At 46.8% G+C, this 14771-nt stretch overlaps 2 protein-coding genes across 3 annotated transcripts in view; both read left to right on the top strand.

Moving 5' to 3' along the window:
• The first annotated feature begins 2964 nt into the window (after window positions 1-2964).
• LOC136164150 (skin secretory protein xP2-like) lies at window positions 2965-4017 on the top strand. The gene is made up of 3 exons (XM_065928947.1): window positions 2965-2976; window positions 3018-3223; window positions 3378-4017. The coding sequence occupies exons 1-3, from the start codon at window positions 2965-2967 to the stop codon at window positions 4015-4017; spliced, it is 858 nt and encodes a 285-aa protein (XP_065785019.1).
• A 403-nt stretch (window positions 4018-4420) lies between these two features.
• ZDHHC14 (zinc finger DHHC-type palmitoyltransferase 14) overlaps window positions 4421-14771 on the top strand; it is a 279591-nt gene continuing 269240 nt past the window's right edge. Inside the window, exons 1-2 of one of the 2 annotated variants that reach the window (XM_065931061.1) lie at window positions 4421-4472; window positions 4936-5196. In XM_065931061.1, the coding sequence (XP_065787133.1) occupies window positions 4952-5196 (245 nt within the window). In that variant the 5' untranslated portion in view covers window positions 4421-4472; window positions 4936-4951. Of the gene's footprint in view, window positions 4473-4700; window positions 5197-14771 lie in introns of those variants that run through there. The other variant, XM_065931062.1, reaches the window with a different exon arrangement.

Here is a 14771-nt window from a genome sequence, read left to right as displayed (position 1 = left end):
ATCAATATATTCTCCCCTCCTCAGTTGGCAGTCAGATATGTATACTCTTCCATTGTGTAGTGGAATCAGACATGCATACCTAGCTGCCAATCCTGACTCTGTTACTTACCAGCTGTGAAACCTTGGACAGATCACCTAACTTCTCTGATCTTTGGTATTATCCTCCGGGAAAGGAAGATAATCTTTACCTCATCAGGTTGAAAGTGAGTCATTCAGTCGTGTCTGACTCTTTGCAACCCCAGGGACTAATACAGTCCATAGAATTCTCCAGGCCAATATACTGGAGAGGGTAGCCTTTCCCTTCTCCAGGGGATCTTCCCAACCCAGGGATCGAACCCAGGTCTGCCGCATTGCGGGCAGATTCTTTACCAGCTGAGCTACCAGGGAAGCCCAAGAATACTGGAGCAGGTAGCCTATCCCTTCTCCAGCAGATCTTCCTGACCCAGAAAATGAACCAGGATCTCCTGCATTGCAGGCGGATTCTTTACTGAGCTATGAGGGAAGTGCCTCTTGATTTGACAAGCTAAATGTATAGTGAACCAGGACACTGCCTAATACAAGAAGGTATTCCAGAAATAATAGTGATTTTATTATGTAATTTTCTTTCATTACTTACTTTCTCATGTGTCTCCATCTTGTTTTCCCAACCAGACTGTAGCTTCTCTGCCATATTCAGCTTCTTTTATCATACTGTCTTGCACATGACAGGCACTAAATAATTACTAGTTACCAGTTTTCTTTTTTCTTTTAGTTACCAGTTTTCTAAAGCTTTAAATCAAAGAACGAACTCTTTCAATTCAAGGTTCATTTATAAATTGCTATTGTGAGGCATTTTCAAGGAATTTTTTGCAGGTAACACCTTTTCTGGACCTCAATTTTCTCACTCGCAAAACAAATGTTTTGGTCTATAATTCCAGATGCACTGGGTCTTTACAGCATTAAAATATGGAATTTATGTATTATTTTTTAAAATTTATTATATTGAAGCATAGTTGATTTAGCCTTCAGAACCATAAGATGCTACATTTGTGTGAGAGTGCTAAGTAGCCTCAGTCAAGTTCGACTCTTTCTGACCCTATGGACCATAGCTCACCAGGCTCCTCCGTCCATGGGGTTCTCCAGGCAAGAATACTGGAGTGGGTTGCCATGCCCTTCTCCAAGGAATCCTCCCAACCCAGGGATCAAACCCTCTTTTCTGCATCTCCTGCATTGGCACGAGTTTGTTACCGCTAGCGCCACCTGGGAAGATGGTTGATTTACAATTTTGTGTTAATTTCTACTGCACAGCAGAGTGATTCAGTTCTACATTCTTTTTCATATTATTTATCTACTTAATTGGAGGAAAATTGCTTTACAATGTTGTGTTGGTTTCTGCCATACAACAGTGCAAATTAGCCATAACTATATATATATCACCTCCCTTTTGAACCTCCCTCCCCTTTTCCCCAACCCATCTTCGTAGCTGGGCTCCTGGACAGGCGCTGCTCCAGGTGGCTGCCTGCCTCCCTGCCCCACCCCCAGCCCTCACCCTGACCTGGCTTTGCAGGAGAGGAGAGTTTGGGGGCCCCCATCACATGAAAGGAAAGGGTGTGCTGTGAGTGTTAGGTCGCTTCAGTCGTGTCCAATTCTTTCTTTGCGACCCCACAAACTGTATGCAGCCCGCCAGGCTCTTCTGTCCGTGGGATTCTCCAGGCAAGAATACCGGAGTGGATTGTCATGCCCTCCTCCAGGGATGGAACCCAAGTGTCCTGTCACCGGCATTGGCAGGAGGGTTCTTTAGCACTAATGCCACCTGGGAAGACCAGTTAACAGCCGTGACGGTGGTTTAGTCGCCATTGTTATTCAGTCGCTCAGTCATGTCTGATTCTTTGCAACCCCATGGGTGCAGCATGCAAGGCTTCTCTGTCCTTTACTGTCTCCTGGAGTTGGCTCAAACTCATGTCCATTGAAACCGTGATGCCATCCAACCACCTCATCCTCTGGGTCCCCTTCTTCTCCTGCCTTCAATCTATCCCATAAGTTTGAGTAAATATGGACTAGGAAGAAGCAAGGAATTCCTAGGAAGACAACTGCAAACAATCGTATCAACTTATCTAGAAACTTGATTGCAATGGGAAATTTAGAGATAATTTTTAAAGACAGAGTTTGCTATCCTCCAACTAAAAAATAACTAAAATAAAAAACAAAAAGTATGACCATGACTCCAAAAAAATTAGCTCTTAACTGAGAACAAGGATAGCCATCTTTTTTTAAAGCCACAAAGTCAGTGGATTTAGTATATTAACTGGACGCCTGGAGAAAATGTGCTTGCAATAAATAGAATAACAACCCATGAGCTAAAGGAAAGGAAAGCACGGGAGAGTTTTCATTTGAAATGTCTGAGGCTTGCCATCTGTTTCTTTAAAATAGTACAGCCACAGAGTACTTCTCTCTTTAATGTGCTCATTCGTCAAGCCATTCGAACCTATTTCTAACCAAGATCCTACCCATCCCCCAACCTGCTTTAGAATAGACCCTTGTAAATATTTTTTATTCATGACTCCTTCTAATTTCATTTCATATTCTAACTGCCATTCCCGCCACTTTTCCCCCACTACAGGAAGCTCTTCCCAACTGGCCCCAGTTCTTTTTCTCTCTTGGATAAACCAAATCTCATCTCCCTTTGAAAACTGCTCACCTAGGCAGTGTTTAGGAAGGGAGATTCTCAGGGCTCTGGGGTCGATCCCGTCTCTACCACCCGGCGCTTCGCGACTTCTGGCAAGTAGCTGTGAGTTCTCTTAAGCCGGATACAACCGTGCCTCGCAGGGCTGTCGTGAAGATTAGGTAAAGAAAGCGTGCCACGCGGGAAATGCCCCAGCACAGGAAAGGCGCAGCCGTCCACACGGTTCCCTTTGTTGGTTAGCATCTCCAACCCAGAGCACCAGCACACTTACTACCGCGCCTCTCCCGCCCTCGTCGCGGAGCATGCAGGGATTTGTAGTTTTTTGGTCCCCTACTTGCGGTTCTTCTTGGAGCAGCGGCGCGAGAGGAAGAACTACACATCCCACTGGGCCGTGAAAGGAAAGTGGGGGCGCGGAAAACCGAGCGTCCCCGCCCGGCAGGCTTCGCTCTTGCGGCCCACCGGCTGTGCCTGCGGCCGGAAGGCTCAGACCCCGCGGCAAACCCGGGGCCGAGCGCCGGCGCCGATCCGCGGGGACCGACCGGCCGGGGCGGGAGACCACAAGTGGTCCTGCCGCCGTGGGAGCGCGCGGGGGTCGAGGGGAGAGAAATAAAGCGAGCGAATTGTGGGCGCCCGCGGGGGAGAAGAAGTGAGAAAGGGCAGGGGAGGCAGCAACCTACGCAGAACCGGCTGCCACCGGGGGCTTGTCCTTCGGAAGGGAGCCGGGGGCCGGAGAGGTCCCGAGACCGATTTCGCTGCCCCCTCCTCCCCGCGGAAACCTGGAATCCCGGCCTGGAAGCCGGTCGGGCGGCGGAGACTCCCCGCCCGTAGCCCCCATCCTGGAGTCTGGTCCGCCTCGGCACGCCCCTACCCACCCTGTTGCCCGGGCGCCCCCATCGCCTTCCCGGGCAGCATTAGAGACCACCCCCCTCGCCCCCCAACACCGCGACCCGACCACTCGCCCTGCCGGGGAGGGTCACGCCTCCGCGCCGGTTCCTCTGGCCCCCGGGACTCGCAAGAATGGGTTTGCGTGTTGCCGCGTGAATGTGTGTTCCCGAGGCGGCTGCGACTGCGGGAATAAACCGGGAGGAGAAGCGAGAAAGCGGACAGAAATCTGCGGGAGAGCGATCAGCGGGTGCCCGGCAGGAGCGGCCCCGGGGCGATGCTGGAGGGAACCCAGTGCCCACCCCCGCCCCGCCCCGGGCCTCGCTGGGCCCGCCGTTGGGGACCCGGGCGGGGGCGCGGCAGTGCCCGTGCGGACTTCGCCGGGCGAGAAGGAGGGGCCGGAGGAGGAGCCCGACGGGCGAGGCGCGGGCCACCGCCCACCCGGCGGGGAGGAGGAGGCGGACCCGCTCTGAGCCCGGCGCGCGCGCCGGGGCTCAGCCTTGCAAACAAGTGTCTGTGGCGCTCGCCCCGCGGCCCGAACACAAGCGCTCCGCCGCCCCCCGGCGGCCCTCCTTGTGCCGGGCCTGGCTCCTATGGGGCAGGACCGATCCAGCGAGCCCCTGGGCGCGCAGTCCGCCAGCCGCCGCCGCCGCCGCGACCCTCGGGCCGGGCGGCCCCGGCAGCTCCACGCGGGGGCCGCGGACTCGGCTCGGCTGCCAGGCGCGCCGGCGCGGGGTCGCCGCGCGATCAGCGGCGCCCAGGCTGTCGCCGAGCCCGCTCCCGACAGAATAACGTGCTTGGTTTCCCCACCCACCCCTGGGAGGGGTTGCCGGGGCCGCGAGCGGCCTCCCAGTTTCCATCGCTCTCTCCTGGGGAGGATCCGCCGCCGGGAGGAAGGATTAGAATAAACCTGAACCGAGGCACAGAAGTGGCTCCCGGGGAAGCCGGCGCCGGGGCCGCCGCCTCGTGTCCCCTCGGGGCGCAGCGCTCGGGGGTCGGCGGGCCGGAGCCCAGGCGCGGCCCGCGGGCCGGGGGCGGCGGGGCCGAGCGAGCGGCCGCGCGAGGGGGCGGGCGCGCGGCCCTCCGGGGAGCGGCCGGGCAGCCCCCCGCAACCCGCGGGGGTCCCGAGCCCCGGCACGCGGGCTGGACGCGAGCGAGGACCGCCGCCGCGGGCTGCGGGCGAGCCCCGTCCCTCTCGGCAGGGGATCGGGCTATGACAGCTGGGCGCCCCAAAGGGTTAACCTGGGTGTCCTCGGCAAAGTTGTCGCCGAGCCGGGAGCCCGCGTAGGGGCCGCGGCGCCGAGGCTCGGGGGGCGGCCGGGCGGCCGGCGGCGGTCGTGGCTCGGCGGGGCCCGCGCGGCCGGGGGGCTGCTGGGGGTGTGCGCCCCCAGCCGGCTGCCCTCGTGGATGCCTCCCGGCGGCGGCGGGCCCATGAAAGACTGCGAGTACAGTCAGATCAGCACCCACAGCTCCTCCCCCATGGAGTCGCCCCACAAGAAGAAGAAAATCGCGGCCCGGAGGAAATGGGAGGTTTTCCCGGGAAGAAACAAGTTCTTCTGCAACGGGAGGATCATGATGGCCCGGCAGACGGGCGTCTTCTACCTGACCCTCGTTCTCATCCTGGTCACTAGCGGACTCTTCTTCGCCTTCGAGTAAGTGGCGGCGAAAGCTTCCCCGACGCCTGCACCCCCTCGATCCCTGACCCTCCCCTCGATACTTTCGTTTTCTAGAAGCCTTATCTTGTTATATATTGTTATATAATACAGACACCACCCCCCCCCCCTTCTTTTTTTTCCCCTTTTCTTGCAAAGGTCTGTTTGCTGGTCCGTCCCCAGAGATAATGCAGTTCTGGGTCGGGCTCTAGGAGTGGAGGAGAGGGCAGAGGGGGAGACTTGGAAGGTGTACCCGCCTTGTTGCTCCCGAGGGTTGAGTGGTACTTTGGCAGGTGGCTGATTCTTGGCGCTGGCCCGACTGCTAGAGTTTGGGGAATAGCAGTCCAACCCAGCTGTAGCCTTATGTAGGAAGCGGGAAGGAGGTAGATCCGCAGAGGGGATCCACAGTTGGCTTCCTTTCCTATTCGAGAGGTGTTAGGGCATCATGTTAAGCTCGGTTTCCTAAATCTTCTACAAGTCTTTGCTGAATATCGAGAAATCTTGGTGGTTTGAGGTCTCAGAGTGTAGGCCACCCCGTGTGGCCTGGAAGGATGATTTCATTTTTCATTCCCCTTTAGATGTTCACTCTTGGTCAACAGTTTCTGATTTACTATCAGGTTTCTAAACGCTTCACTGTTTTAAAAAAAAGTTTCAATAAAAAATTGTTCCAAGCAAACACTTTTCCCACCCCTTCCTGATATTTGCACACAGGTTAAAAAGGAGACTCTAGGCCTGTTTTCAGGAAGAGTATGACACTGCATGGTAACTTCTGACTCCAGAAACAATACTTGGGGACTTAGAGCTTTAACTGGAGAAAAAAAAAAAGTACATGCATATCTTCTCTGTTTTCAGGAAAGTCAGATTGGCTGGTAGCAACTATCCTCCTGCCAACTAATGAAGGATCTTCTTACTTATTAACAGTATTAGATAAAGTAGTTTAACCACATTCCAGAATCAATTTCAATTGCTCTTATTGGGTCCAACATTTGCAATGCAACTTCTTATGTAATTCTTGGTTTCTGATGCTCAATGAAACTTGTAGCTACTACTCCCCACCACCATTAAAAAAAAGCAATATATTTATTAGGGGTTCTTTGCTTTTGCTGTACCTTGGTGATTATGGGACGTGATAACGTTTTCTGCTTCTGTTGGGTAGGGTTCATTAAAACTTTCTGTGCATATTTACTTTTGTCTCTGATAAGTATTAATAGGCTCTGATTTTGTGCCTGATGTTTGATATTCCAAATGCTGTCTCAGTCAGAAATGGATGACAGTGTAATACTATTCATTTGAAGCCCTCTGACGCTGAGGGGAAGCATTTTGCATCTGAACATTGTGCCATGATGAACAATTTTAACAGGATTAAGTTAGAACAGGTGAGGAGAGAGATCTCAGATATAAGCCCCCCACTTCCCCCAGCCTTTCTTATAGACAGCCCATCCATTCTGACTATGTAAAATGTTCAGGTCTCTCCCAGAGGTTTTAACTTTGGTGCACCTTTGAGACTAGTTGGTGGAGTCTGTCAAGGGGACCGAGGGTGGGAGGGTCAGGGTGTGGAGAGGCTTACCGAATGACCCGAGAAATGCGCTGTTCCTGCTTCTGTTCTTCTTGCCTTCATCCAGAGTCATCCTCTGGTCCTTACAGACTCGGGGAGCTGGAGCGAGGGGCCAGAGTTTGCAGTCAGAGTCATAACACATACTGGCGCTGACCTGATGGTTCCATATGGCTCAACAGAAATGCCATTCTTCTAATGGTGGCTTTCATTACAGGTGGTCCCCTAGACAGTGTTCACTATGTTCCTAATGTTAACAAAGTTTTCAGTGGATCCGTATTGCCATCTTTGCTCTTTTTAGCAAGGTTAAGAGTGGAGAAAGTGAATTAACTTTGTGATTGCGTTGCACAGCTTCAGCCACAAGTGTGTTCCGTGTAGAATCATGAATATTTCATCTTTTCTAAAACAAATCCCCACTGGATGGTTAGGGGTCCCCTCCAGTTATTACCCATCATCTTTTATTTTCTTCTTTCAAACATTGCTTTTTACCAAACCATCATAAATTCATTTCTACTTCTTCATCTCTGTGTGTGTTTCTTCTAGGAGTTCCCCAAAGTCCTCACTAGCAGGTTGTTAGGGACTTTTTTTTTCTGCGTCAGTGTTGTGTTAACGGAAGGCTGTAGGAATAAACACGTGCACCGGGATTTTGTTAGCTACTGTCTGCAGCTTCATTTTTAGATCGGCTCTACGTGTCCCTGTATCTTTGGTGTCCATAAGCATCACTTCAATTAGGTGATTTCAGATTTCAAGGAAAGAAGGCTCATTGCAGCACGAAGCCTCAGTTGCAGAAAATCATAGGGCCATTCAAACTGTAGAATATTATGCTTTGGCAAGAATATTTTCCCTGTATTGCTTTTAAGTTCATTACCATTGGTAATGCCAGAGTGAAATTAATTTGACAGAGTCTCAGAGAACCAATTAGTCACATGCTTGGGAAATGAAATGCCAGTAGACTAACAGAGATCAAGAGAGAATGCCAGTTTTGTTTTGCTCGTTGTCTGCCCTCCTTCTGCCATTCCTCAGTTATTTATCGAGCATATACTATGTGACTGCCTGTTTTGGTGAATTGCATGTCTGGATAGCTTTAATATTAGCAGAGTTCCGTTTTTAAACATTAGACTCTGTGTTTCTCCATTCTGTCACACGAAGGCAAATATGAAATTTGAAAATAAGACATATAAATTCTAAACTCAGTTTTAGACCTCCTTTTCCTGCAACTCTTCTCCACCCCACCCCTCCTTTCTGACCTTGAGCAGATGGACAGGGAAGTCTGACCAAGAGAAGTGGACTTCCTGGAATGCGACAATAGGTATTGATACTGTCTTCAACCCTGGAAGAAAGGCCGGGTAGAATGGTTATTCCCAACTTGAAGATGAAGTGACAGAGGCTTGGAAAGCAACCACCGAAGGTCACACACTCATTAGTGGTGGGGCTTCAGGCAGCAAAGCCTGTGACCCTTCTGATGGTCTGGGCTGCTCCTCCTCCATGTGTGGAAGAGTGGTCACAGGTGTGTGTGCATTTTGGCAATTCAGATCCCAAGATTCTTCCCAGAAGTATGACCCTAGACACATAATTTGACTCTTCTAAGCCTTAGTTTCCCAGTCTGTTAAATGGGATTAATAATATCTACCATTAAATGTTGTGAAGATTAAAAGAAGTGTATTTAGCACAGCATCCGATATGTACCATCTACTCATTAGATGGTACATATTATTAGAGAAGGGCTTCCCAGTGGCATTAGTGGTAAAGAACCCACCTGCCAATGCAGGGGATGTAAGAGACGTGGATTTGATCCCTGGGGAAGATCCCCTGGAGGAAGACATGGCAACCCACTCCAGTGTTCTTGCCTTGAGAATCCCTTGGACAGAGGAGCCTGGAGGGCTAGAGTCCATAGGGTCGCAAAGAGTCAGACATGACTGAAGTGACTTAGCACACGTTATTTAGAAATAGCCTCCCAGGGATGCTGGTCACCCTTTCTGAGAGCCTGTGAAGGAGGGAGTATGTGGGTTATGAGGCAAGCATGACAGGGATAGCATATTAGGGCTGAAAAAATGTGGAACCATGCAGCCTGTGGTTGAAACAGAGGAGCAGCTTTGCCCCTGCCTCTTTTATCCAGACCCTGAGCAAGAACAGAGGAAACCTCCAAGAAGCAGGGACTGGGTTTCATTTCCATTTTTGGAGCTACCATCTCAGAATGGAGGAGACAGAAAGAAAGCAACTAGAAGTCCACCTAAAGCGGCTCTCCAGTCTTTGCCAGTTAGGGCAGGGCTGTTTACCTTTGGGCATCTTTTATTCGACCTGTAGCGGGCTGGTCCAAAGTGACAGCATTCCATGGGTGTTTAAGAGGGGAGGGAGGAGGTTGGTTGCAGTGCTGTTGAGATGTCGCGCTGCTCCTTGCACTTATTGAGGGCTGGCTCATCAGAGACTCTCTGCAGTGTCAGACTCACACCCCCAGAACAGTCATTTGAAAAGATCAGTGAACATTATCAATTTCTTTCTCTCTGACATACACACACACACAGCCCACTTTAGAGTTGAAAATTTGAGGGGAAAAAAGCAAAAGTCTTTGGTCCTAAAGTATTGACCTTTCATAGTCTCTTCATCACCAGAGCAGAAAGAAGGAGATGAACTGGGGTGCACATGGCGTTCTCGTTTCCAGGAGCTCCCCTTGAGGCCGGGGGAGCAATGCTCACATCTTGGAGTTGACCGTCCCCTGCTTCTATGCTGTCACCACGGACAGTTTGGAGATGTTACTAGAGCTGAAGCTGGGATTGCAGCAGTGTTCTTAAATTTCTCCTCACTGAGAAGTCCGTTGGTGATTCTTTTAAAAAAAAATCATGTTTTCTTCTCTCTTGTTGTCCTTTGCCTTCCTTCCCTTCATTACTTCCTCTGCCTCCTCCTTTTCTTCTTTCTTTGGCTCCTCCCCTCTGAAATAACTGATAAGTAATTGGTAGTCATTGGAACCGGAGGCCTGTTTGCCTTGAAGATGGAATAAGAGACTGTCCCCCATAAACAAAAGTGGGATTTCCAATAATAGTGTCTCCCTTTTAGATTGGAAATCCTTTATTATCTAGTAGAGGGTACTGCCTTATAATACATAAAGATAACCCATTCATTTATGCGTGATTAACACATGGAGAAGGAAATGGCAACGCACTCCAGTACTGTTGCCTGGAGAATCCCATGGACGGAGGAGCCTGGCGGGCCATGGTCCATGAGGTCTCAGAGTCGGACACGACTGCAGGGATTGAGCACGCACGGAACACATGTAAATTCCATGGGGATAGGGACTCTGTTTGTTTTGTTCACTCATATCCCCCCAGCATTTATAGTAGTACCTTGTGCATAGCAGGCTCTCAGTAAATATTTATCATTTAATGAAATAATGGTAAAATTGAAAGACACTGAAAAAGAACTTCTATGTGCTTTGGTTTTTCACTTTGTAAAGTTGGGAACTTTAATGAAATGTAGAATTAATAATATCTTGTAGAACATTTGCCTTAGAAACATTGATTATAATGTAATTCAGAATCAAATATCATCCCTTTTCAAATACATCAGTTGAAACAGAAGAAATCAAAGATTTTCTTGGTTACTTAGAAAACTAATGATAGAGTTGGGATGTTCTCACTAACCAAGATTTCTATTTTTTTTCCTATATTTTTCAACTAAACGCTTTAAACAAACAAAGCACTCCGTGATATATATGAAGGTTACCCAACAACCACCGGCACCTGGAATAATTTTATGTTTTATAGGGTCTTGACTTTGGATACTTGAATTTATATAATAGGATTTTTATGAATTCTATCGACTACTTATATTTCACTGTTTTCTCTTAGCTAGTGACATCACGTTATGCAAAAAGGACTCCTGTAGTTTCCTATAATAGGGTGACGATGGTCGCTTATTTAATGGACTGTATCTACATACATGTTTGCTTGGTTGCTCATTGTGTATGACTCTTTGTGACCCCGTGGACTGTAGTCCACCAGGCTCCTCTGTCTGTTGGATTCTCCAGGCAAGAATACTGAAGTGGGTTGTCATTTTCCTCCTTCAGGAGATCTTCCCAATCCAGGGGTCAAACCCACGGCATCTCCTGTGTCTCCTGCATTGTAAGTGGATCCTTTACCCCACTGAGTCATCAGAGAAGCCCACATCTACATAACCTGGAGATTTTTCCTTTGCAGTACAATGCTGCACATGGTTTATTCAAAGCAGAGTTATTATTTCTTAGCAAGAGAACTTAAATTAAGTGTTTTAAGGAAATGTGTTCCTTGTTTTGTAGATGAAGTTGTTAGGAAAGGGAAAATGGTGGTAGTCAATAGATGCTTATGGGCTTCCCATAAGTGGTAAAGAATCTACCTGCCAATGCAGGAGACACAGGAGGTTTGGATTTGATCCCTGGGTCAGGAAGATCGCCTGGAGGAAGAAATGGCAACTCATTCCAGTATTCTTACCTGGAAAATCCTATGGACAGAGGAGCCTTTTGTGGGCTATAGTCCATAGGGTTACAAAGCGTCGGACATGACAGCCCCAAATGCAATAGATGCTTTAATTAGATATACCAGAAAAACGAATCTGATAAAGTGTCAGTTGGTTCAAGTAAGAGCTGGGGACCTTCTTAATGCTTTTGTTTAGTTCTTCACTAAATATAAAAGTTGGTCCCAATTCAAACTAATTTTTATAAACTGGATGATCTGTTTCTTCTGTTTACCCCCTGTTTAAAAAATGTAGTGTTAGGTTGATACAGAAGATTATATGTAACACATGTGCAAATTTGAAATAAAATATTATAAAGAGCACCCATGAAACTGCCACTCACTCAAGAACCACATTAATATCAGGGCTCCTGAGTGTTATGTTCGCTGGGTTTCAGCCCTGGGCCATCTTCCTGCCACTCCCTGAGGTCATCAGTACCTGAGCTGCTGCTGCTGCTAAGTCTCTTCAGTCGTGTCTGACTCTGTGTGACCCCATAGACGGCAGCCCCCCAGGCTCCCCCGTCCCTGGGATCCTCCAGGCAAGAACGCTGGAGTGGGTTGCCATTTCCTTCTCCAATGCATGAAAGTGAAAAGTGAAAGTGAAGTCACTCAGTCGTGTCCGACTCTTTGTGACCCCCATGGACTGCAGCCTAACAGGCTCCTACGTCTATGGGATTTTCCAGGCAGGAGTACTGGAGTGGGGTGCCATTGCCTTCTCTGAGTACCTGAGCTAGTCATTATTAATGCCTTGCCTTTTTACCCTCAAGCTTGTTGAATATATGCATTCCCCAATAATAGGTTGTTTAGTTTGGCTTATTTTTCTATATAAAAAGCTTGAAGGGACTCCCCTGGTGGTCTGGTGGCCAAGGCTCCATGCTCCCAATGCAGGGGGCCCAGGTTCGATCCCTGATCAGGGAACTAGATTCACAAGCTGCAACTTAGAGTTAGCATGCTACAACTAAAGATCCCGAATGCTGCAAATAAGACCTGGCACAGCCAAATAAATACATATAAAGATTTTAAAAATACATATAAACAAAATTTTCTTAAATGTAAAAAAGTAATGAAAATCTTTTATTTAAAAAAGATTTCCCTCCCTCCTCTCTCTTTCCCTTTTCTGACCTGTTGAAGAGTAAGTTTCAGATGTCATGCTCTTTATATCCATATTTTTCAGCATGTAATTCTTACAAGAAAGGATATCCACTTATACACACACAGTATTAGTATCCATTTCAGGAAATTTAACATGGATACGATAGTCCACATTCAAATTTTGCCTCTATCCTATGACCAGTGGGTTAAAGTTCATTGTCTTGGTATTTGTTTTCTATTTATCTGTTTTTTTTCTTTTCTTCCGTCTTGCCTCCTTTTAGGTGAATTGCCTATTTTTGCCATTCTATTTTATTTCCTTTAAAAAATGTGGGCTATATTTCTTTGTATTTTTTTTAGTAGTTGTTTGAGAAATTAGAATATGCATCTTTATTCTGTAATAGTCTACCTCCAAATAGTAATGTTGTACTTCAGAACTGATATGAGAAACATAATGTTATAGTTCCACTTCTCTACCCTTTGAACTCTTATTCTCATATAGTTTATATTTGTGTATGATACAAATCCAATAATGTTATTATTTAAAAGCAGTCAGTAGTATTTAAAAGAAACATAAATGTAAATATAAGATCATGACATCTAGTCCCATCACTTCATGGGAAATAGATGGGGAAACAGTGGAAACAGTGTCAGACTTTACTTTTTTGGGCTCCAAAATCACTGCAGATGGTGATTGCAGCCATGAAATTAAAAGATGCTTACTCCTTGGAAGGAAAGTTATGACCAACCTGGATAGCATATTTAAAAGCAGAGACATTACTTTGCCAACAAAGATCTGTCTAGTCAAGGCTATGGTTTTTCCAAGTAGTCATGTATGGGTGTGAGAGTTGGCCGGTGAAGAAAGCTGAGCACTGAAGAATTGATGCATTTGAACTGTGGTGTTGAAAAGACTCTTGAGAGTCCCTTGGACTGCAAGGAGATCCAACCAGTCCATCCTAAAGGAGATCAGTCCGGGGTGTTAATTGGAAGGACTGATGTTGAAGCTGAAATTCCAATACTTTGGCCACCTCATGCGAAGAGTTGACTCATTGGAAAAGACCCTGATGCTGGGAGGGATTGGGGGCAGGAGGAGAAGGGGATGAGATGGTTGGATGGCATCACTGAGTCGATGGACATGGGTTTGGGTAGACTCCAGGAGTTGGTGATGGATAGGGAGGCCTGGCGTGCTGTGATTCATGGGGTCGCAAAGAGTCAGACACAACTGAGCAACTGAACTAAACTGAACTGAATGAATATACTTTAAAACAAAACCTGTACACATACATAAAATCTAAAAGACACATATACTTGTACATATATGAAAAAGCGATAATTTTAAATAGAATTTTGTATTTATTCTCACATATTTACCATTTCTTGTACTCTTTATTTCTTTAATGTGTATTATTTCTCTTGGGCCAAAGTACTTTTTGGCATTTCTTGTATGCAAGTCTGCTGGTGACAAGTTCTCTTAGGTTTTGTTTTGACAGTGTTTGTTTCTGCCTTCATTTTTGAAGGATATTTTCACTGGATATAGAATTCTAGCTTGACAGTTTCTTTTTTCCCTACCAGAACTTTGAAGATGTTGACCCTTTGTCTTCTGGCCTCTTTAATTCCTAAGATAAGTTAGTTTTTGCATTTTCTATTTCCCCCTGTATGTAATGGGTGATTTTTTTTTTTCCAGCTGACTTTTTTTTTTTTCCAACAGTTGAGTGAAGACATACTGAGGTGTGGTTTTTCTTATAGGGATCCTGCTTCAGATTTACTAAAGCTTCTTAGACCTGTAGATTGATATCTTGAAGTTTTGGTAACTTTCCATTCATTGTATCTTCAAAAATGTTTTGTCCTATCCTCTCTCCTCTCCTGAAACTTCATTAATTTATGCATGATACCATATTATATAGTCCCATACATCTTGGATTTTTAAAATTGTTTTACTTTTTTTTTTCTTTTTGTGTTTCAGTTTGAATAATTCCTGCTGGTCTGTCTTCAAGTTTACTGATTGTTTTCTCTGCTGTGTCTTGTCTATGATGAGCCCTTTTGATACCTTACTTTTTATTTTGAGCATTCCTGTGTTTGACAAAATAGTTTTTAAACGTGAGTTAAGAAAAATAGTTTCCATTCTTCTGCTGAAATTTTCTATTTGTGTCCATGACTTCTACTGGATCTTTTAACACATTTTTGTTTGTGTGTGTGTGTAGTTATTTTAGAGTCCTTGCCTTATGATGGCAGTATATCATCTCTGGATCCACTTCTTTTGGCTATTTCTTCTCTTGACTGGGGCTTACAGTTTCTCACTTCTTTGTGTTCCTCATAATTTTTGATTGCATGCTAGATATTGTGTGTAAAAGAATTGCAGAGGCTTCAGTAACTTAAAAGGGCCTGGACTTCTTTCAGGCCAGTAGTGTGTGGGCTGAGTCAATCTCATTTGTAATTGAAATGGATGTGACCTT

Source organism: Muntiacus reevesi, chromosome 3 (genome assembly GCF_963930625.1).
Source record: "Muntiacus reevesi chromosome 3, mMunRee1.1, whole genome shotgun sequence".
NCBI lineage: Eukaryota > Metazoa > Chordata > Mammalia > Artiodactyla > Cervidae > Muntiacus > Muntiacus reevesi.
The sequence above is the reverse complement of the archived record's forward strand: the minus strand, read 5'-3'. Positions and strand labels throughout refer to the sequence as shown.

Bases quoted from the DNA above. Each gene is read 5' to 3' on its own strand.
- LOC136164150 (XM_065928947.1), top strand. The intron at 3,224-3,377 runs GTGGTCCTGCCG...GTCCTTCGGAAG, and splicing joins GCCGGGGCGGGAGACCACAA to GGAGCCGGGGGCCGGAGAGG.